The sequence below is a fragment of the Sapajus apella genome, unplaced genomic scaffold (genome assembly GCF_009761245.1).
Source record: "Sapajus apella isolate SASKATOON/1434 unplaced genomic scaffold, GSC_monkey_1.0 scaffold165, whole genome shotgun sequence".
Taxonomy (NCBI): Eukaryota; Metazoa; Chordata; class Mammalia; order Primates; family Cebidae; genus Sapajus; species Sapajus apella.
The window spans coordinates 1,368,944-1,392,477 of record NW_022437105.1 but is presented as its reverse complement, the minus strand read 5'-3'; the positions used below and the strand labels follow the sequence as shown (position 1 = coordinate 1,392,477).

The window sequence follows — 23,534 nt, the reverse complement described above, 5'->3', positions numbered from 1 at the left end:
CCCTTTTATGAGACACTTTTGTCTACCATACATTCCATTAGACCACAGAGCAGATCTTCTCCCATTCTCCTGGGAAACACAGTCATGCTGTCATCACAATTCCCAATGTTCCAGAATGCTAGACACTTCCTGACCTTTATTTCTGATACATTCTTTGAGAGGACATCTCCACTAACCCTGTCACCTGGATTGGATCATCAACCTCTCCCAAGACGGGCCTGGCTTCCTCCTTGTTGGGGAAGGGGTAAGGAGCTCCCCCAAATAAAGCTTCTGGGGAGAGTAGCCAGGGGCCGGGTCAGGAGTGGCTCTGGTGCCCACAGGGCTGCCTGCAGAAGCTGAGGTCCCTGCCAGTGCATAGGGAGGACAGGTGAGATCAGATTCCAACCGAGTCAGTCTCTGGAAGAGTCAGACTGGGTGTGTTTATGCAGGAGTGCAACTCAGGAATTACCAAGGAAAATGTACAGGGCCAATTTAACCTCTTCTGAGAGACCTCTAACCCTGCTCATCACCACTCCTCGCTAAAAACTGGCCTCTCCAGAGGAAGAGCAGGAATTCTCCTTCCCTTGGAGGAAAAGTGCTTCCTCTACCCTTAATGTATCAACTGACAAAAATTCAAACAGAAGGAAGCTGGGGTGTGACAAAGAAAGGAAGCCCTCTCGTGCTCTGTGTCCACTGGCGTCAGGCAGGCCCCAGTGGAAGTCCAGGGAAAAGTGCCCTAAGGTACACAGAGTGGTTTGAGCCTAAGTTCTAAAGCAAACCAGACGTAGATTCAAGTACATTAATTCTAAAAGGAACTTAAAGAAAATAAAACCATGCTATGGATTAGACTCAGGCTTTAACAAATGAGCCCTCTCAGAAGTGGAGACCAGCTGAAAATCTTCTGGTATAACCTCTTGCAGAACCTTCAGTGCCTCTATGTTTGGTTGATTTCTCTCAGTGTTCCCAGTCTCCAGTAAACCTGATTATATAGGCAGTTAGTTACTCTGTGCTCTAATAATGGGATTTTAAGAAGTAAAGAACAGCATAGGAACCAATTTGCTGTGTAAAATCAGAAAGAGCTCGACTCACTGTGGGTTAGAAACAGAGGGAAACTCCATTGAAAACTGGCTCCTTAAAAGCAGACATCAGCTATAAACTGGTTAGGAATTTATCATGAATTTCCTTTGCATTCTGAAGCAGAATGCTTAAAATTAGGCTCTAAGCCAGAACCCACAGTACTTGATTGCCACAGTTTGACAAGTTTATGTAGGCATCACATATATTTTAGAGTAATTTGAGTGTAATTTAGTGTAAAGCACTAAACTGAGTGCTTGCTTTGCACATGTAGCCTTTAGTTGTGGCCCCTTGTGGCCCTCTGGGTGGGAATGATGGTTACCAGAGTGTGCTGTGACTTCTGGACCATCATGAACGCATGGAGAGTCAGAAGACAACCCTGGGCTTGTCTTCACATTTTCCAGGTTGTCACTTGCTGGTTCTTTGGCAGCCGACCTTAGATGTACACTGCGTTGCTGGGACCATCCTCTTCTCTTCCCCTGTGACCACGCAGGTGTTCGATTCCCTATCCCCGTTCTCCTCCCAGCCCTAGGACCAAGCTTCTGAAGAACTGCACGCAGGAAATACCAACCAAATTTAACTTCTTCGGAGACAACCTTGAATCCTGCTCACAACCATGGCTAGCTAAAAAAAGGGCCGTCTCCCAAGGAAGATCCCAGAGGAAGAGTGGGAATTCACCCTCCCCTTGGGGCGGAGTGCCCTTTATTTATGAACTGAGAGAAATTTTAACAAGCCTACTGTGAAATAAAGATGGTCTTAACCCATTTATGCCTAGTGTTCCATTATTGGAACACTAAGCTTCTGGGAGTTATTTCTATCCTACTGCTCAAAACCATTGCCAAGCTTTGCTTTTCACATGAAAAAGTTTGCAACCTTTGGTATAAATGGGTTAATTCCAAAGCCTAGACAACCCAGGATGTCTCAGTCCACAGCGAGCCCAGCCTCCAGCTGCAGGTGTTGGCTTCCACACCGCGCAGGACCAGGTCTGTGCCAAGTCCTTCTCTGTGGCCACCAGCCACCCGGTGTTGGGGCTGGTCCTCAGTTCATCTGCACGGGGCAAACACACCGGTTGGTGGAAGGACCAGAGGCAAACTGGACTCTGATTTCCAGCCCGACCTGGGGAGTAGACCTGGCCAGGGAGCAGATGCCAGGGCTCCTGTTGGCCTCAGCTCTTCGGCATGGTGGCAGCAGCTGTGGCAGCCTGAGAGAGCGGACTTACCATGAGGACGTAGAAACAGACCGCCGGAGCTGCACCCACACCCAGAGCTAGAGCCACGCGTCTGTGGTGTGTTTTTTCCAACAAAGATTCCGAGGTGATTCCATGGAGGAAAAACAATAGTATTTCAACAATTGGTGCTGCAAAAATTGGATATCTCACGCAAAAAATTAACGTTTATCTGTATCGCATATTATGTAAAAATGGAACCAAAATAGATCATAAACATAATACAGAATATAAACGTAGAAATTATGGTAGAAATCATTGGAAAAAATCTGTGTGACCTGGAGTTAGGCAAAGATATTTTAAATTTGACAGCAAAAGTATAATCCATAAAATAAAAGAAACATACATTGGACATACTCAAAATGAAGAATATATGCTACTCAGAAGACACTACTGTTAAGAGAATAAAAAATATGAGCCCCAGATCTGGAGAAAACATTTCTAAACCATATATCTGAAAAAAAAAATGGCTTGTACTTCATATCTAAAAAGACTCAAAAGTCAATAATAAGAAAACAAAGTCACAATTTAAAATGGGCAAAATATTTGAATAGACAGATCAGCAAAGAAGATAGATGGATGAAAATTAAACACATTAAATACAGCCAATATCAACAGCCCTGCTACCTCCCAGTTAGCTGACTTCAGAAAGGCCAGCCCCACCACCATGGGCGAGCGCACATGGAAGGGAACAGGAAACGCCATGAGGACACTGAATGAAACATGCCTTCGTGAAAGGCCGAGGACGCAGCATTTCCTGACAGACGTCGACGTGTCTAGCAGTGTAAGCCTGGTCATGAAAGTGGGCGGGGAGGAGACCCCTTCTCTACCTTGTCCCAGCTCCCCCAGGGCGGCATCTCCTTTGAGAAGCAGGACTGCTTTTATAAGAAAATTATCCATTCTTCATTTTCAAAATAATGTTTCAGATACGTGCCCAAGTGTGTCACATTGCAACAGCTGCCCGGCTGTGGGGGTAGTCTTAGGGAGCAGAGGGGATGGAGGGGCCTGCCCCGTTGCCAGCTGCCCAGGAGAGCTGAGCAGCTTCTCCCTCCAGTGCAGGAGAACGCATTAAGATTTACAGTTCATCCGAAAGTAGCTTAGAAAGAAATCATATGTGCTTACCATCCCTTGCAGAAGTTGCACACAAGTTATTTAAAAATCTCATTTTTTTAAACTGTCTTTATTACAAAGAAAAGAGCCTCTGGGACCCACTTCAAGTGCTGATTGCAGAGGGCACAGCAAGCCAGGCCTCAGGCGAATCATTTACCCCACTCCTTCATCCCCACAGCAAGGTGGGGAGTCTGTGCTTCACAAATGAGGAATCTGAGTGTCAGAGACCTGAGGTGTCCTGTCCAGGACGCAGGAGTGAACCCAGGGACAAAGCCGACCTGCTCTGCTGGGGCCAGCACCTTTCCACACCCATCTGTTTCTATATTTAAACCGGGTAAAAGGAAGCCTGGAAAGGACATTAGCCCATTTGGAGGCGGATCTGACACACTCTCATTTGTCATAGAAGGCTAGAAAAAGATGGAAAGAGAAGCGGGCTGGTGGGGAGAAACCGGCTCTCCGTTTGCTCTCCCTGTCTCTTCTCACAAAGCTGTCATTCGTATGCCTCGCATGGAGTTGGGAATTTCAACTTGTCTATTAAAAATATAATTCTGGCCCCGTATACATACTTAATATTATCCCGTATCCGCTTCAGAATAGTGTGTGGCCGGCGTTTGCGCCCTTTCATGCAGGACCAGGAATGGATTCCCTAATCAATGTCTTGCGTCTTTCCCATCACAAAATGCAGTTAAATGATGTCTCCTCTCCTAATTTTATTTATTTCTCCATTGAGGCAAAGCATCTTCACTTCCAACAGCTGAGCTTTTCAAAGAGATTTGTTTCTGTGCAGAATTTAAAAAAATATATTGTATATTACCATTTCTGATAATAAGTAACTCAAAACTTTCCTTTAAAACTATTGCAAAGGTTTTATAAATTCAGTTAGATACATGCTTAGGGAAAATACCAAGTTTGAAGTGATTTTTAAAAGATCCCTTATTCTATAATTCTTTTTATATGACATTTTTAGAACAGGCAAATCCATGGAGACGTCATGTAGATTGGTGGTGGCGGGAAATGGGGAATGGCTGCTGGCAGACGTGGGGCTTCTCAGAAGAAAAACGTTCTAAAATTACCTTGTGGTTATGGCTGCACACACTGAGACTATACTAAAACCACTGGCATGTATGGTTTATTAGTTATATCTCAACAAAGCTATTAAAATATTTAGTTACCAAAAATGTATCAGTGCATGTAATTACAGTATGTTTAGATCTACTGGAATTTATTTAATGAAATTTAATAAGTAATGTCTATTTAATATACTTCCATGGGGATTTGAATTTTATATGAATTTTTTTTTCATGATCTGTGGTTTTTTTTTAATTATCTTAAGTCTTATGATCACACATCATTTTTAAATTTGTGTATATCTCCTCTACTTTAATCCTTTTAAGTTGGCAAAAGCACCATTCCCAATCACAAATACACAGCAGTTGTACAGCTTTGTTTCTGAATGGCTGTTTAAAGACAATCCTAAATTATAACTTAGTTTGACTTAGATTGTAAAGAATCCAAGAGTGAAGTTTAATTGGCTACTATTTTAAAAGCATGTGACCTTATAGATCATCTATAAAATGTGTGAAGTGTTAAATAATTTTTGATATTACACATAAACCACACAAAATGCCTTTCAATAAGTAAAAGGAACCATTTTAAATACAGGAAATTCTAATTAGATTGGCATAGTTAAGGCCAAAAATATAAAATAGCCATTGCTACCCATTTATCTTCAACCCTTGCCTTTAAGAGGCAAATGAACACAAAACACAGGTGAATCTTGCTTGGTTCTGAGACAGTGAAGGAATTTCCCCCATATTTAAATATATTCACATAGCCAGTTATATAAATCTAAATATAAAACCAATCTCCAGTAAGTTTTAAGATGGCACTCACCATTTTGGGAAAAATTTAACATTACTAACGAAGTCTAATAAATTCTAACAGTGATAGAATTTACTAAATTGGAATTACTATTAAAACCCAAAAACTGAACATACTCATTTAACCACAAGCCAGTCTTAGTTTTAAATCAGGACTGCCCAACAAAATACTCTGTCAGTCATTCATGATGTAAATTCTGGTGTATGAGATCTATTAAAGTATGGTACACATAAAAAAGTCATGAGACATTTGTTTTGTAATAAATAAGGCAGTGGCCAATTATTACTCATTAGTAGCTTTTTTGAGATAAGCTATTAAGTCTTCCCTTTCTCCCTTCTTCTTAATGCCGACAAAGATCATTTTTGTTCCAGGGATATACTTCTTGGGATTCTCCAAATATTCCATCAGTGTATCCTCTCCCCAGATGATGCCTTTGTTCTTATTGGCTTCAGCGTAAGTGAATCCAGAGGGCTGACCTGTCTTCCGCCCAAAGATACCATGGAGGTTAGGTCCAGTCTTGTGCTTGCCTCCCTTTTCCACGGTGTGACATTGGGAACACTTCTGAATAAAAATCCTCTTGCCTTTCTCAACATCACCCATATTTAATTCTTTCCTTAGTTAGGCCTCCGCTCCACCTCCAGCCATTAATCGCCTGGCTCTCGCCTGACCACAGTCCAGGGTCCTCACTCCCGGCCTTCCCACCCCGCGTGAGATCCCCTCGAAGGCTCCTCACGTGGGTCTCGGTCGCTCGCAAATGCCGAATTTTATATGAATTTAAGTTACTCTTCTGAATTTTTTTTCAGTTCTTATCAATGCTTCACAAGGTAGGCATTCCCGCTGTTAAACTTAGTATGGGCCGGGCGCAGTGGCTCACACCTATAATCACAGCACTTTGGGAGGCCAAGACGGTCAGATCACTTGAGGCCAGGAGTTTGAGGCCAGCCTGACCAACATGGCAAAACCTCATCTTTACTAAAAATACAAATAATAATAATAATAATTAGCTGGGTGTGGTGGCATGTGCTTGTAGTCTCAGCTACTTGGGAGACTGAGGCAGGGGAATCACTTGAATCCAGAAGGTAGACATTGCAGTGAGCTGAGATCACACCGATGTGCTTCAGGCTGGGCAACAGCAATGAAACCCTGTCTGAAACAAACAAACACCAAAAAACTTACTATGCAGCCTTGGGCAAAGTGACTTTTCAAAGCCTTGTTGTCTGTATTTTCAAATAGTACAAGCATCACCTCCCCTATTGCACACATACACCAGTGTACACACACAGGCACATGCAACCAACACACAATTCTTTTTTGCAAAGAGTTCTTAGAAAGAAAAAAGAGATAAATACTATTTTTTCATACGTATGCATGCTATGAGAACCAAGTAATAAAATAAAACAACAAATAATATATATTGTAGCTTCTTAAGAATCTTCAGCTTTCAAAGTCCCAAAGTCTCCCAGGGATTCCAGAAGCCCAGTGACTTCTCCTCAACGGAGATGGGATCCTGGGAGAGCCCAGATCACAGCGGGAGGGATGAAGATAAGGAGACCTCAGGCTGAGCCAGAAGAATTTCCGGAATTAATGCTTCTGTCAGGATTAAGTGTGGATTATCAACTACACAGGAGCCACACTTTGTTAAAAGAAATGGTAGGTTTAAGTGATTCTTTTAAGATGAAAATTGATTGGGATTGGGAAAAGGTTGTGATGTGATCATGTAGGGTTGGTGGACAGAGGCAAGAGTTTTGAAGTGAGTCTTTACAGAAACATTCCTGTTTGGTAAATGAACTTTCTGCTCAGATTAGCAACCATGTTATCTTGATAGAGAGAAGTTTGCCCAGATGAACAAACTGTTTATCTTGATAAACTGATTTACAGGAATGCCTTGAAGCAAATATTAGAGTTGCATCTAAAATGTCACTTCATGGTTAAGTAAAATTATCTGGAAAACCAACATATGTGTCACAAGACACTGATACCAAGGGTCTGGCTGGTTCGCAGAGACAGTGAGACCAAGCCTAGGAGTGATTCTAATTGTCGGAATTGCCCCATTGCCAGAATATCAAACCAGAAGTTAGGCTCGTGACAAGAAGCCACTAGGGATGAACCAGGCATAGTAGGGACAGGGACATCATAGACACCATTGCTGGGAGGGGGCAGGTGTCTGTTGACAGGACAGAACTGTACACAGGCAACATGCTAAGAAAATGCCCAGGAAAACGGGGAATAAAAGTACCCAGATTCGAGGATGACACTCTACCGCACCAGTCATCTGGCAGACTTGCAGTGGGCTTGGCGGAAACTTCACTTCTCACAATTTTCTCCTTCTTCTGAAATCAGTCGTCTTCATCTGTGTAACTTGAGTTCTCAGGAGCATCATCTGCCCTGGCACATTCCTGACAATCTTTGCTGTAAAGTTTTCTGATGGGACAGGGGCCAGGTGTTGCACCTGGAGACATAACTCTCAGGTTAATCGTGGACTAGTGGTCAAAAGCAAAGCATAGTGTTCCTTGCACGCGGCTCGAGGCCTTGTTTTTTCTCTTCACCTTTTCTTAAAATACAACATTTCCAGCCCACAGGTCTAATGGAAGCTGCTTCAGAGCCATGGAAGCTGTGCCTGTTCAGCCCCAGCCTAACTATACTGCGTGAACCTTTGGAAGCACATTTTCTATGTCTGCCTGAAGTAAGATAAAGCTGAAAAACGGGGGGTAAATACTTTGCATAATGGTGAACCAGTGGTAGTTTCACACAGAGTTTATAGGGCTGCCAGGGAGTGTGGACTCGTGAGACAAGTGTGAAGTCTTCCCCAAGGCAGCCTGCCGTGCCAGATACTTTGGATGGCTTCAGCTCTGTGGGCCCACTGGATGTCTCAAGGTTCTGAGCAGGCAGAAGGCTTCTTTCAGAGCTCGTCAGTGACAACCCCAGCAAAACTAGAACAATGAGTTCATTCTTCACATTGGGAGCCAGCATAATTATGCTTATTTATATATTTGCTTTCTCTACTCTGCAGTCCATAAATATCTGATCAGTAAAGCTCCAAGTAAATTGTGAGAAAAATTAAACAATGACCAGGACACAGTCAAAACTCGTTATACAGTGTGGTCATGTGAAATTCAAAGAGGAGCTGAGGCTCCTATTTAGGGGCTTGGGCTCCTGTGTGTTTCCCATTTTTCAGTATCGCTGTTGTGCTGTTGACCTGCAGACACGTTCCAGGGCCGTGTCCAGCAAGCGTGACAGTATCCTCCTGGTACCGACTGACTGCAGTGGCTGAGCTTTCTTTGCTGGCTGGGTAAATTACGTAAAATCGTGTGCAAGTTTCCATTGGAGGTCCTCTGGCACCACCATGTGGCTGGGCTGACAGCCCCCAGCCTGCCTGGCTGAGTTCCTCACGAGATGCTTTCACACTTCTCTGATTCTGGAGTAAAATTTCTGAGGTGTGTTGTCACTTGTAATCAGTTAGAATATTTGTCACAGTCCTCCTAGTTTGAGATTCCCGCAAGTCCTAGTTGAGCTTGTATTTACTCTGCATACAATAAATTTGACTTTTTGGCTTTTCTGTGTTTTTCCACAACTCGGGAATGCAATCAGAAATCTTCCACCCACTACCACACAGAACAATTCCATCACTCATCAACCCATTCCCAAATCCTTAGAAGCCCTGCACACTTTTCTGTTCTACACTTTTGACTTCTCCAGGATGTTATATACGTGGAGCATACAATATGCAGCCTTTGGGGACTGCCTATTTCACTTACCAAAATGCATTACGATTCATCCACGTCGTGTGAGTCAGCTGCTCACCCCTGTCACTATTGCATAGTCTTACATCGTGTGAAAACACCACAGTCTGTTTCTTCCCTCATGTGTTGAAGGACAAACTTGCTTGTTTCCAGTCTGAGGTGTTGTGAATAAAACTGTCATAGACATCTGAAAACTGCTTTTTGTATGAACATAGTTTTCCATTCACTTAGGTAAATGTCTAGGACAGGACTTCCTGGGCCATGAGGTGAGTGTACGTTTATCTTTATAAGAAATGAGCAATCTGCCATCCAGGTGTCTGGACATCCAAGTAGAATACTTTGCATTCCCTCCAGCAGTGGGAATTCTTGTGGCTCCACATCCATATTAGCATTTGGTGTTGTCAGTTTTAAGTTTTAATTTTAGCAGTACTTGAGAGTGATAGAGACAGAGAAAAAAATTTTGGATATAAGTATTTTATCAAATATGAAATTTGCAAGTAATAGCTCCAAGTCTGTGGCTTGTCTTTTTACTGTCTTTACGTGTCTTTTGCAAAGCAAACACTTTAAATTTTGTTAAAGTCAAATTAAAAAAAATTTTCTTTCATTGATCTTGCTTTTGGTATTGTATCTTGAAACTCACCACCAAAACTAAAGCCATGAAGCTTTTCTGTTATATTTTCTTCTAGAAGTTGTATAGTTTAGCATTTTACATCCAAATCTATAATCCAGTATGAATTAATGTTTGTATGCGGAAAAGGTGTGTATTGGTGGGATTTGGGGCATTTGGATTTCAATTGTTCCAACACAATTAACTGAAAAGATTCTCTTTCTTTCCTAACATGACTTGTACCTTTGCCAAAAATCACTTGTCAATATATGTCTGAGTAAATTTCTTTATTCTTACTTTTGTTCCATTGATTGTCTATCCAATACCACACTGCATGGTTTACTGTTGCGTTGTATCGTCTTAAAATCAAGTTATGTGAGTACTATATCTCTGTTATTTTGCTCATTTTTAAGAAGTTTTTGTTTTCATTTTCTTGCAGAATTTTTGTGATCATTATAGTTTCTTTGGTTTTCTATGTGAATTTTGATTCAGCTTGTTTACAAAATAGACTTGCTGGAATTTTACTGAGATTACATTGCTCAAATCAGGGAAAAAGGGAGAATGGACATCTTTGAAATTTTGAGTCTCTAATCTGCGAAATGGTATATTGCTTCATTTACTTAGATATTTTTTCTTTCTTTCATCATTGTTTCATAGTTTTCAGCACACAAATGCTGCACCTGTTTTGTTAGATTTATGCCTAAATGCTGCATTTGTTTTAGTGCAATTTAGTGCTTTTTAAATAAATTGTATTATGTATATTTGAGGTTTACAACGTGGTGTTATGCAATATAGACAGTAAAATGGTTACAATCGTGAAACAGATTAACATATCTATTATCTCACACACTTTTTTGTGACAAAGGCAGTTCAAATCTATGTATTTAACAAAAATTTTTAACATAGTGCAGTTTTATTAACTTTGGCCCTCACGTTGCACATCGATCTCTGGAGCTGTTGGCCCTCATACGAACCTTCTGTGATATTTTTATTCCTTTGACCTACATCCCCCCCATGTCCTCTTGCAACCCCCACCTGTGGAAACTCTGTTACAAGCTGTGTCTCTGTGTATTTGAGGGTTTAAAAAAAATTATCTCACCTGTAAGTGAGATCATTCAATTGTTTTCTTTCCGTATCTGGGTTATTTTACATAATAATGTCCTCCGGGCCCATCCATGTTGTGCAAATGACATTTTAAAAAATTCAATTCCAATTGTTCATTATTGCAGGTAGAAGCATTTTTAATTTTCATGTAAGTTGTTTCCTTTTGGGCACAGAGATGTTTGTGATATTACTGACTCTGGTGTTTCCTGTTTTCTAGTAAAAGCACTTAGTACTCTGCATTTCCCTCAAAGCACTGCTTAGCTGCATCCTGATAATATTGATACATTGTATTTTAATTTTGTTTGATTCAAAGTATGTTTAGTTTAGTGCAAGACTTCAGACTTGACCCATCTTTCATTTAGAAATTTATTGTTTATTTGCCATATATTCAGGAATTTTCCAGATATATTTTTGTTTATTTTCTGTTAATTTCATTATGGTCTCAGAGCATACTTTGCTTGTTTTCTACTCTTTTACCATGTTTAAGGTTTAGTCTATGGCACAGAATATCAGCTATCTTGGTAAATATTTCAATTTAAAGCTATATCTTGCTGCTGTTAGGAGGAATTTTCTATAAATGTCAATAATAATTAGTTAATAGCATTTATGAAATAAAAATGAGACAGGATTAGTGATCTTCCATTTGGCAAAGGTTTTCTAAAGAGGACACAAAAATTATACATAAAAAATTTTTAAAAATTAAAATTATAATATTTTACTCTCCAAAAGATATCATTAAAAATTATTTCACAGACTGAAAGAAGTATTTGCAAAATATCTGACAAAGAGCTTTTGTTCTGAATATATAAATAATTTACAATGCAATGGTAACAAAACAAACAACTCAGTATACTTGTGGCCTGAGTTGGACAAATATTTTAATGGATATTTCAACAGTAACAACAGGAACAAGAAACGATGTGCAAATGGCAAATAAGCAACAGAAAAGATGCTCAACAGTATTAGTTTTTAGAGAAAAGCTGGTTCAAATCATAAGGGCAATACCACTGCACACCTGTGAGAATGTCTAATATTTAAAACTATGAGCAGTGCAAATGCTGGTGAGAATGGATAGCAATTTGAAATTTTGTTTTTATTTTTTGAGATGGAGTCTCATTCTGTCACCCAGGCTGGAGTGCAGTGGCGCGATCTCAGCTCACTGCAACTTCCACCTCCCAGGTTCAAGTGATTCCCCTGCCTCAGCCTCCTGAGTAGCTGGGACTACAGGGACCTGCCACCATGCCCACCTAATTTTGTATTTTTAGTAGAGACGGGGTTTCACCATGTTGGTCAGGCTAGTCTCAAACTCCCGACCTTGTGATCTGCCCATCTGAGCCTCCCAAAGTGCTGGGATGACATGCCCGAGTCACCTTGCCCCAGCAATTTTAACTCTTATACACTCCAGCTGGGAATGTAAAACCGTTTTTGGAAAACAGTGTGGTCAACTCATAAAACGTTAAACATTCACCTACCGTATGACTTCGATATTCTACTTCTAGAATTAGTACATTTCAGACCCAAATTTTGGGATACAAATGCTCATTTCACTTTTTATTTTTAATAACCAAAAACTGAAGATAATCTAAATGTCCACTAGTAGGTAAATAGGTGGATAAATTATGCTGTGCTCACACAACAGGCAATGACTCAGCCACAAAAAAAACAAGCTCCATAGGCGTGCAATGGGTGGGTGATGCTTCCAGAATTGTTAGGTGAAATTGAAGCAGCCAGATTAAAAGTAAGAGAGAGCATGTACTATAAGACTCCATTTACATGAAATTCTGGAAAATGAAAACTATGTTACAGTGGCAGAAATCAAACTGATGGTTGTCTGAGGACAGGAATGGAGGGAGGAATGGACACCAAGGAATATACGGAAGGCTTCTGGTGATGGAAATGCACGTTTTCATGGGAAATCAATGTCACCGTACCGATATTTATCAATACCTACAATTTGTTTTACAGCAATCATACCTCATCAAACATAAGATGAAATAAAGATATTTCAAGGCAGAAAAGCACTGATCAATTTCTTGCCATAGAATGACATCAGGAATAAACAGTAAAATAAGTTTCTCCAGCTGAAGGAAAATTCCAGATGATCCTACAGATAAGCAAAGATCATCAGGAAAGAATGAAGGACTCCAGAAACTGTAAAAATAACAAAAATTAACTAATTAAAACAACAACTATCAAAATGTAGTGCAAGTTTTATAAGATATGCATAAATAAAATTTTATATTATGTTAGTGCTGGAGTTAAGTATTGGAAGTTTCTTGTATTTTCAGGGAAATATTAAAAGTACTAATTTAAACGTTAGCTACTCAAAGATGCCTAGGGTAATTGCTAAGAAAATAATAAAATAATATACTAAAATAAATGTACAATTATTTTAAATAATAAAATAAAATAATGTACTAAATGTACTAAAATGAGCAAGAAAAATCAATGCATGAAAATATTTGATTTATCTGAAAGAAATTAAGAAAAATGGAACAAAAAATTCTTTTTTCTTAAAAGAATTTAAGAAAAAAGGAAAGCAGACAAGACAAATAGAATCATCTAGTAGGATGGCAGACTTACTTAAACACAATTATTTTAGTAATTATTTGTATAAAGCTGAATAATCTAATTAGAAGACAAAGACAATCTGTATTAAAAACCAAGAACCCAACAATATGAAATTTGCAAGAGGCACATTTTAGATAAAAGAATACAAACAGGCTGAACATAAATGTCTGTATACTAGGAGTCATGGACACATTTTTTTAAGAGGCAGCTGAGGTAGCTATAGCGCTACGAGACAGCTGATTTCAATTAAGGCAAAAGTACGACTAAAGATAAAAGCTACATTTCATAAAAGCAGGGAGATACAAAACTCATAATTGTGTGTGTGCCTAATATCATTGCTAAACGTGTATGGAAAAAAGACCTAACTAAGCAGAGGAAGAGAAATATCCAAAAGCATAATTGAAGATTTTAACACCTATTTCTGAAGGTGATAGAATAGACAATCCAAAAAAAGTGTAAAAATAGCCTTTGAGGCACACAACTAAGTTTTCCTAATTGGTGTAGACAGAACACTGTGCCCAACAACTGCAGCATAAACTCTTTATCAAGGGAACAAGGAGCATTTCTCAAAACAGACTCGGCCCTAAAGCACATCTCAACAAATCAAACACACAAAGGTAAGTAAAATCACACAAACTATGTTTTCCTGCGCAACACAATCACACTGTCACACAACAGAAAGATAACTGAAGTGACTGCACAAAACGCTTCCACGTTGTTATGCATAGAAGGAGCACAACGGACATCGAAAATGTTTTAACTTGAAAAATAGTAAGAGGTGTCGTATCAAAACTTGAGGGATCCAGCTAAAGCCGTGCTTAGAGAAAATCATGTAGCTTTAGGCGGGTATATTTAATAAGAAGAAAGTTTTGGAATAAAGACTCGGAGCTTCTGCCCCCCAGAAACTAGGAAAAGAACAGCAAGTTAAACCCAAAGATGGAAGGAAGGAAATTAGAAACTAGGTTGGAAAACTGAGAATGTTTTGGTTGAGGAGGTAATTGTCTGATTCTCCATTGCTCCAATTAAAAAGCAACCAAATTCTTTTTTACTAGTTCTAATTAAAAAGCAGCCCAAACTGTTTTTTACTCACACACTTATATGCTCCAGGCATCGTGTTTAGCTAGCAAGAAATATCAAGCACAGTCTAGCTGAGGAGTCAAAACGAACCCATTAAACCCTCAATAACAGCACAAGAGAGCAAGGGATACAAGAGTTTCCACAAGGCGAAATTAGAGGAAACGATAAATCCTGTTGTGAACCATGCCACGCTGCAGAGGTGGTGTGTGAGGACAGCTGCGCTGGTAAGGGGCGGCTCCCCTCCTTGCTCTGCCCGGGGCTGCTCTTGGGCCACTGAGTGGCCTGGCTGTGCTGCTGTCTGTCCTGTCTGGCACAGGTCTGATACGTCCACCCGAGAACTGTTGGCATCTTCTCCGTTTTTAAAAGCCGAAGCACTTTCTTTGATCTTCCTAACACCACACACCTGCTAAATTCAGGACGGGGACGGTAACAATTGCTGTCCCGTCTCTAACGATGGAGGAAGTGGGATGCGGGAAGGTGATAACCCTGTACATCTCGGCCACCACACAGCACAGTCAGAGTCAAGGCTGAGGACACTCTCCCGCCTGCTCCTGGTCCCCTGGTACCGGTGGCACCTAAAGCTCAGAAGGAGGTGAGGAAGCTGCAGCCTAGAGACTGGTCAGAGGCAGTTGTGGAAAATCCGGCTTGAGGGGGCCTGGGCAGCTGGCACATGCCAGGCAGAAAAGTGTGCAGGGTGGGCCGGTGGGGAGCACACACATGCAGCTGCACGCGGGACGGAGGCCCACGCACCTCAGGACATCACAGCCATAGGCCTCTTCCTTCTGAAAAAGTCACTAACTGGGTGAGTCTGTCACGTTTAGTCGTAACACACTTTCCTTCACCAGCTGCATGGGTACCGCAGGGTTTGGCCCAAATATGTGTTCTGTCACCCAGGAGACTTGAATACAGATGCTGATTCAGCCATGGCAACTTCCACCGCAGGACTGAAATCACAGGGGCTCTTCACAGAAGGGGAGGGGGCCTGGCTGTGAGCAGGGCGGAGAGGCCAGACCCATGGCCTCCAGGGCGGCCCAGCCTGTGAAACTCATGCTGGCAATTTTTGCTTAGGCCAGCAATAGCCTCCCTCAGCAGAGAAACACCAATTTTGTTTAATATGCCATAAATCCTTTGTTATTCCTAACCGTGACTAGACATAGATTATTTAGGACACCATGCCATATTGCAAATAACAAATAACCAGGCTCTATCACTGTGGTAAAGTGCAAATCCTAGATTTAAAAAGGTTTTTCAGCATGAAGTCATGGGAATGGAAGTCCAAGCGCCAAAACAAAGTTATATAACAGGAATAATAAATTGAAGACGTCAGGCAGCAGATGCGGAGGAGGCAGGAGCGCAGAGGCTCAGGCGCGCCTGCCGCAGCCACTGTTTATTTAGGATGTTCGAGCACGCAGGACTCCCAGACCCTGCAAATCACTGCTGAGGCATTTTGACGAGCATTCAGATAAACAGAAAGAATTGGCTGTTATAGTTCATTTTTTAAAATATAACCGGCTCAGCAAACAAAAGAAAAATACTGAAAATGTTTCACCACTGAGGCTGCAGGAATTAGGGCTGCAACAGTGCTCACAATTGTTAGGTTCTGCAACTTAGAGGAATGACTCTATGAAAGCAATCTGTGGACTAAATGCCAAGGATTAGGAGTAACTTTCTCTGTTCCTTTGCACTAATACATACAACTCATAGCTGCTTTGAAGGGATGCATGCCTTATTTTTACGTTTCATGAAATTTTATAATTGTCAAATTTTTCTAATCCCTGCCCTGACATTACTGGCTGTGTGACCTTGGGCAATTTAGTTCTTTTCTCAAAGCCTCTGTTTACTGATTTCCAAGATGAAATAATAGTGTCCACCTCCTAGGAATCCCATGAACATTTATAGAAACGATGCATTTAACACTGTCTCAGCATGGGGCTTTCCAGTTAGAAGATCTTTACCAATTCAGCTTTTATTGTTCATAGTTTATGGTGTCATGTATGATCTGCTTTCTTATCTAGCTATTCACTTTTAAGTTATAAATTATGCTTTTCTATGTGAAGTAAGCCAGGATAAAGGGAATCCAGGGTGTCGCAGTGGGAAGCGGCTATGTTATAACTTTAAACAAAACGATCAGACTTGGAAGTGAGGGTGTTATCTGATGTGGGATCCTAAGTAGGAAAAGGAGTCAGGCAAGGGGGAGCAGAGAAAGAAGGAGAGAAAGCAGATCAACCACAAGTCTGCCTTTCTTCATGGTCCAGGATACATAGCTCACCTGTGCAAATAGCCCATCTAACATGCCATCTCCCTATTCCCGACTTACCACCAGACGCCTCCACTGATGGAAAAACGCCAGTTAGCTCCTGCAGTGTTGCTGTTATCAGTACTGCATGTAGCCTCCTCCAGCACAAGCACCCTCCCATAAAACACCCAGCAAGCTTTTGTCTCCTGGAACTCACCTCCTTTCTTGCTGACCTACCCATTGCATCCTTGCCATGCATTTTCATACTTCCTTTAATAAATCCGCCTTTCATTACCTACAACTGCCTTTGTATATTCCTTTACTGCATGCACCGCTGCCCCAGTTAGTCACTATCCACAATCCTCGATCATTCTGCTTAGAAAGCCTGGAGAGTGCTGCCCATGGATATCTGGAAGTGCATTCCAGGTAGAAATGACGGCAACTTCAAATTCATGCTTGTTGTTAAAGCATTAGGAAGGAGGACCACCGGGCCAGGCCACGAAGAAAACAATGGGGAGGTGTGTAGCAAGAAAATAGGTGCCCTAGCAGGAAGCAGATGGCACATCAAAAGGAGAAGCGTGGAGGTGCAATCAGCCAAGCAGCCATCCCAGCCTGCTGGCCTAAAGCAAGGCGCGGTATAGCCATGGAGCCCAGCAAGAGCTTGGGTCTTAGGGAGCCCACTGGACAGATCTGTGGACACACCAGGGAGCAGCCCTTGCCAACACCTGGCCAAGGAGAAGGGAAAAAGAGAAACTTCCCCAGCTTCTCCTTCTCCCACATCCTGACTTCCTCCTGGTGTTTCCAGTTCTAAACCCAGCCGAACACAGAAAGCAAGGAGTCTGCACCTAAAGGTCATGAGGTTCACCCTCCTGGCACGTGGCAGTGGGGAAAAATGGAGAGCTCTCTCAGAGGGGCAGGCCTAGCACGCTCGGCATTAGAGGAGATGCCGTGGGGTGTATTATGAGGTCTTGAAAACCCTGTAAGAGATTGCACCCTGATCGAGTGGGGAGCTGTAGGAGACACAGTCAGGAGAGGGACTGCATCTGACTCGGATTTAACAAGGTCCTTCCGGCTGATGTGTTAAAAAAGGCAGAAGGGAAACTGGTGAAGCAGGACCACATGAGGAGGCTGCTACAGTCATCAAGTGAGAGGGACAACGGCCTGGGACAATGGCCTAAGAAGACGGCTAGCCAGAAAAATGCAAAGGAGAAGTGAGATTCTTGATATGTTCTGACGGTAGCACCAACTGGGCTTGCTGATGATTGAGTCTGAGTGATGAGATAAGGAGAGGCATCAGAAGGACACCAGGATCTCTGCCCTGAGTGGCTGCAAGGGAGAAGCCATTACTCACAAATCACTGCAGGAGGAACGGGTTTGCGGAGAGGATGGAAAGTGGTTTGGACATGCTGAGTTTGAGCTGTGTAGGTAGCAAAATAGAGACTGTAATGAGGCATTCTGATACAAGCCTGAAATTCAAGGAAGAGGCTGGGTCTCAATACATTCATTGAGGAATAATCAGCAAGACGGAGCCTAAATTCCTGCAATCCAGGGGCACACATGCACACGCATAAGTGTGTAGGCCCCGCGTGATGTCCGCTCTACACAAACCTTTGACAGTGTTCCTATTTTTAGTTCTTCTTTCCCTTCAGTACACTGGATTAGGATTTATAGCCTATTTTTCCCCCTAAAATAAACCTTGACATTCTGTGAGACTATAGCAGAATTTCTGATCCATTCAAGATGATACAGACCTGTTTCTTCCTGCTCATACCAATAAGCACAACTAGAAACTCTGAAAATAGTGCAAAAAACAACCAAAGGAGAACTCTGAATGGTGGCAACATAAAGGTGAAATGGTTTGGTACCTAAGGACTAAAAAAGAGAAAAAAATAAATGAGTACACAGCAGCATCAGGGCATCTGATATACCCCCACCCATACAGGAAGGAGACCAGAGGCATCATATCCAGGCGCCTAGCCAATGCCAGAACGAAGTCCAGGTAGATGTGCAAGTGATAAACATCACTACTACAAATGGTTTCTCAGTCCGTTATCTTTTTCTCTTTGATGCTTTTCCTTAGAGAGGCTCCACAATGGAATGATGCTCTAATCTGTGGATCACTGACTTTCCATGCCTTAGTGGTTTTTAAAACTTTATTCTTATTTAGAGGTACTTTTCTCAATGCACAGGATAACTGAGTTAATGTGTGCACTACTAACAGGGGAACGATGGTTTGAGCCAAACCCCACAGCACAGCACACACCTATAGGTAATGAAAACAAAGAAAAACATCTTGAAAATGGCCAGAAAAAAAACCATTATCTGTAGATGAACAGCAATTAAAATATAGTGGATTTACCATCTGAAATAAAGAAAGCCAGAAAGAAGTAGCCCAATATTTTTCTCTTGTTTTTCCCATACCTGTTAACTGTTGAATGAGAAGAACTTTCAACTGTAAATAATGACATACTCAGATGAAAGAAGAGTAGAAAGAAAATTGTTGCTCACAGAAACAGAGATAAGCCCCAACATATCAATAATTATATAAAATGTAAATGGCCTAAATATATCAATCAAAAGACACAGATTGGCAGAGTGGATAAAGAAAACACCACTCACCTACATGCACATTATTAGAAACTCACTTTAAATTCAGTTATATGGCTAGTTTGAAAGTGGGAGTATGAACAAATATATACCATGCAGCATTAATCTAAAACTCAGAAGTGACTCTAGTAATATCTAATAAAGTGGATTTCAGAGCAAAGAAAATTATTAGAGACAAAGAGGGACAGTACAAAAATGAGAAAATGGTAAATCTACCAGGAAGTTATAATAATTCTAAATGTATATGCACCAAACAACAGACCCTTAAAAGACATTATAATCAACAATAAAAAGGAGAAATAGACAAATCTAACATATGGTTGTAGATTTTAACGCCTCTCTCTCAGCAACTGATAAGCAGAAAAACAGCTAGGATATATAGCATCTGAATAACAAATCAGTTAACAGTATCTAATTGACATAAGCAATACATTCCATAGGACAACAGCAGGATATGCATGTTTACAGGTGTCCACGGAGGATTCACTAAGATAGACCACATCCTAAGTCATAAAACAAACCTCAGTACATTTAAAAATTGTAGTCATAGAGTCTATTATCTGACATAATGAAGGCAAACTAGAAATCAATAACTAAAACAACAGGAAACTCTCTAAACACAAGGAAATTAAGCAACAGACTTTATATAATCCATGTGTCAAGAAAAAGTCTTAAAAAGTTTAAAAAATACATGGAATAGAATGAAAATGAAACTACAGCATTTCAAAATATGTGCAATGCAGCTAAAGCAGTGCTGAGAAGAAGATCTATAACGTGAATTGTTTATACGACAAAACAGTAAAGGTCTCAGATCAATTATCTAAGTGACTGCCTCAAATAAGCAAAAAAGTGGTAAAAATAAACAAAAATCAAGTAGATAGAAGGAAATAATAGGAAGCAAACTGAAAATAGAAATGTAATAGAAAAAGTTAATAAAACCTAAAGCTGTTTCTTAAAAAAAAAAATCAATAAAATTAATAGAATCTACCAAGACTGACAAAAGAAAGAAAGACAATACAAACCAGAAATATCAGGAGTAAAATAAGCGATATTACTACAGATCCTACAGTGATCTAAATAAAATTAGGGACTGCAACAACCAATTTATGCTCATAAATTTGACCTCTTAGAAGAAATAAACCATTTCCTTGAAAATCACAAATGGCTGGGTGCAGTGGCTCACGCCTATAATCCCAGCCCTTTTGGAGGCTGAGGTGGGTGGATCATGAGGTCTGGAGTTCGAGACCAGCCTGATCAATATAGTGAAACCCCGTCTCTACTAAAAAATACAAAAATTAGCTGGGCGTGGTGGTGCGTGCCTGTAGTTCCAGCTACTCAGGAGGCTGAGGCAGGAGAATCGCTAAAACCCAGGAGGCAGAGGTTGCAGTGAGCTGAGATTGCACCACTGCACTCCAGCCTGGGAGACAGAGAGAGACTCTATCTAAAAACAAAAATAAAATATAGAAAGAAAATCACAAATTAAAAATTCTCGACCAAGATGAAATAGATAATAGTTTTATAAACATTAAAATACATTGAAGTGTAACTAAAAATCTCCCAAAAGAGATTTTGAGGCCCACATGATTTCACTGGAGGATTCTAAAAGACATTTAAAGAAGAGTTAACAGCAATTTTCTACAACCTCTTCCAGAAAATAGAAGTGAGGGAACACTTTTCAACTTACTTTATAAGCTCAGAATTATCCTGGTACCAAAACCACCAAAGACATTACAAGAAAAGAAATCTATAACTTAAACCTTTTCAAGAGGATGACAGAATTTGACATTAGAAAATTTTAATTTCACTAACCATACTTCCAATTTATGTGCAATGGTTTCCTTGTATTTTAGTTGCATATCTTTTTAAATCCCAAGATATATTAATATTATCATTTATATCATTATGGTTGTTTATATTTACTCAAATAATTATCACTCTCTTCTCTCTTAATTTTTTTTAAATTTCAGATCTTCATTCTAGGATTATTTTCTCCTTACTAAAATCCTTTAATATAATCATTTAGCACTATATTTAATAATGTTCTCCTGGCAGGTGACTCGGTTTTTGTTATCTGAAATGTCTTTATATTGCTCTTTCTTGCAGCTAATTATGCTAGGTACATCCTTCTCAGCTGGTAATTCTTTCTTTTCAGTGCTTGGAAAATGTTATTCTGTCTTCTAATTCTCGTTGTTTCTGTTCACAAATATTCTGGCAGTTGAATTATTTCATTCGAGATGTTTCTCGTAACTCTGTAGCTGCATTTGAGATCTTCTCTTTATTTTTGCTGTTCTGAAGTTTGATTAGAATATGCACAAATGTGGATTTCTTTTATGTTTTCTTACTATTAGCTCTTCTATAATATGGCTTTTATGCCATTCCTTTAATTCTTTCATCTGTTGCATAGCTTTAACTTAAGCTAGAGTTCTTCAATCAACCTTTTATATCTCTTAACCTCTTTTATATTTACCATCTCATTATATTTCTGGGTCTCTTTGTGTAATTTCTTCAGAGAAATCTTCTATTTTACTTCTCTCATTATTCATTTTAACAACTACTGAGTTTTTAATTCAGTGATTTTAATTTTTAAAAGTTATCTATTCTAATTATATCTGGTTATTTTTAATAGTCTCTTTCCTTGGGCTCATTTTTGGTTTGGTTTCTGTAACTCTCATTCCTGGTGCCACTTTTTCAGGTTTTTCCGTTAACTTTCAATTGTGAGCTTATTTATGGTTTGACTTGCTACACAGACATACAAAATGGACCGATGAAATGCTCTTCTTCAGAGTGGATTTGCATTTGCTTCTGTTAGATACTAGGGAATAGGGCTCATTTAGGAGCACCCTAGGCGCCACGAATCTTTGAGGAAGTGTGACATAAGTCTCTGGTGCTTATGGACATGCAGGGTAGTGGCCACCTTAACTCAGGCCCAGCTGGGCTCATACACATCCAAGTGTGTCTGAAAGATGGATGGGAGGCACCTGCTAAAACATTGCTTGAAAGAGAATCTAGGTACCTCCCAGGAAAGAACTTGTCCCAAAGGAAATGAAAGCAGGAGTGATAACTGCCAGTCAGTGGTCCAGGTGGCCAAGGGTGGAGGCTTGTCAGTGGAGAGCACTGTCTGTCATCTGTCTGTCTCACCTCGTCCAGCCCCAGCTGGCCCTAGTGCCTCTCTCAGAAGCGGAAGTGCAGCGGGACCCAGGCCTGGGCAGCTGTGATGGAGACTGCTTTCTTGCAGGCGCTAAAACAGTGCATCTGGATGTACCCCTTGGTAGTCGCGGCTGAAGCTCACCCCAGAGCTTCAGCCACGACTACCAAGCTCACCCAGAGCTTCAGCCACGACTACCGAGCTCACCCAGAGCTTCAGCCACGACTACCGAGCTCACCCAGAGCTTCAGCCACGACTACCGAGCTCACCCAGAGCTTCAGCCACGACTACCGAGCTCATCCAGAGCTTCAGCCACGACTACCGAGCTCACCCCAGAGCTTCAGCCACGACTACCGAGCTCACCCCAGAGCTATAGCTACGAGTCCTGAGCTCACCCAGAACTTCAGCCACGAGTCCTGAGCTCACCCAGAGCTTCAGTCAGGACTCCAGTTCTCACCCAGAGGTCAGTCAGGACTCCAGCTCTCACCAGAGGTCAGTCAGGACTCCAGTTCTTACCCAGAGGTCAGTCAGGACTCCAGTTCTCACCAGAGGTCAGTGAGGACTCTAGTTCTCACCAGAGGTCAGTGAGGACTCTAGTTCTCTCCAGAGGTCAGTGAGGACTCCAGCTGTCACCAGAGGTCAGTCAGGACTCCAGCTGTCACCAGAGGTCAGTCAGGACGCCAGTTCTCACCCAGAGGTCAGTCAGGACTCTAGTTCTCACCAGAGGTCAGTCAGGACTCCAGCTGTCACCAGAGGTCAGTCAGGACTCCAGCTGTCACCAGAGGTCAGTCAGGATGCCAGTTCTCACCCAGAGGTCAGTCAGGACTCTAGTTCTCACCAGAGGTCAGTCAGGACTCCAGTTCTCAACAGAGGTCAGTCAGGACTCCAGCTCTCACCAGAGGTCAGTCAGGACTCCAGTTCTCACCAGAGGTCAGTCAGTACTCCAGCTCTCACCCAGAGGTCAGTCAGGACTCCATCTCTCACCAGAGGTCAGTCAGGACTCCAGTTCTCACTAGAGGTCAGTCAGGACTCCAGTTCTCACCCAGAGGTCAGTCAGGACTCCAGTTCTCACCAGAGGTCAGTCAGGACTCCAGTTCTCACCCAGAGGTCATTCAGGACTCCAGCTCTCACCCAGAGGTCAGTCAGGACTCCATCTCTCACCAGAGGTCAGTCAGGAC

The 23,534-nt window shown here is 41.3% G+C and overlaps 1 protein-coding gene across 1 annotated transcript; it reads right to left on the bottom strand.

The window, feature by feature from the left end:
• Positions 1-4,753: 4,753 nt before the first annotated feature.
• On the bottom strand, positions 4,754-5,885 carry LOC116542253 (cytochrome c-like). The gene has a single exon (XM_032267083.1). It carries the CDS (start codon positions 5,867-5,869, stop codon positions 5,552-5,554), a length of 318 nt encoding a protein of 105 aa, XP_032122974.1. The 5' UTR covers positions 5,870-5,885; the 3' UTR covers positions 4,754-5,551.
• Between the last annotated feature and the right edge of the window lie 17,649 nt (positions 5,886-23,534).

Excerpts from the sequence above, each read along its gene's own strand:
- LOC116542253 (XM_032267083.1), bottom strand. The coding sequence starts at position 5,869 with ATGGGTGATGTTGAGAAAGGCAAGAGGATTTTTATTCAGAAGTGTTCC.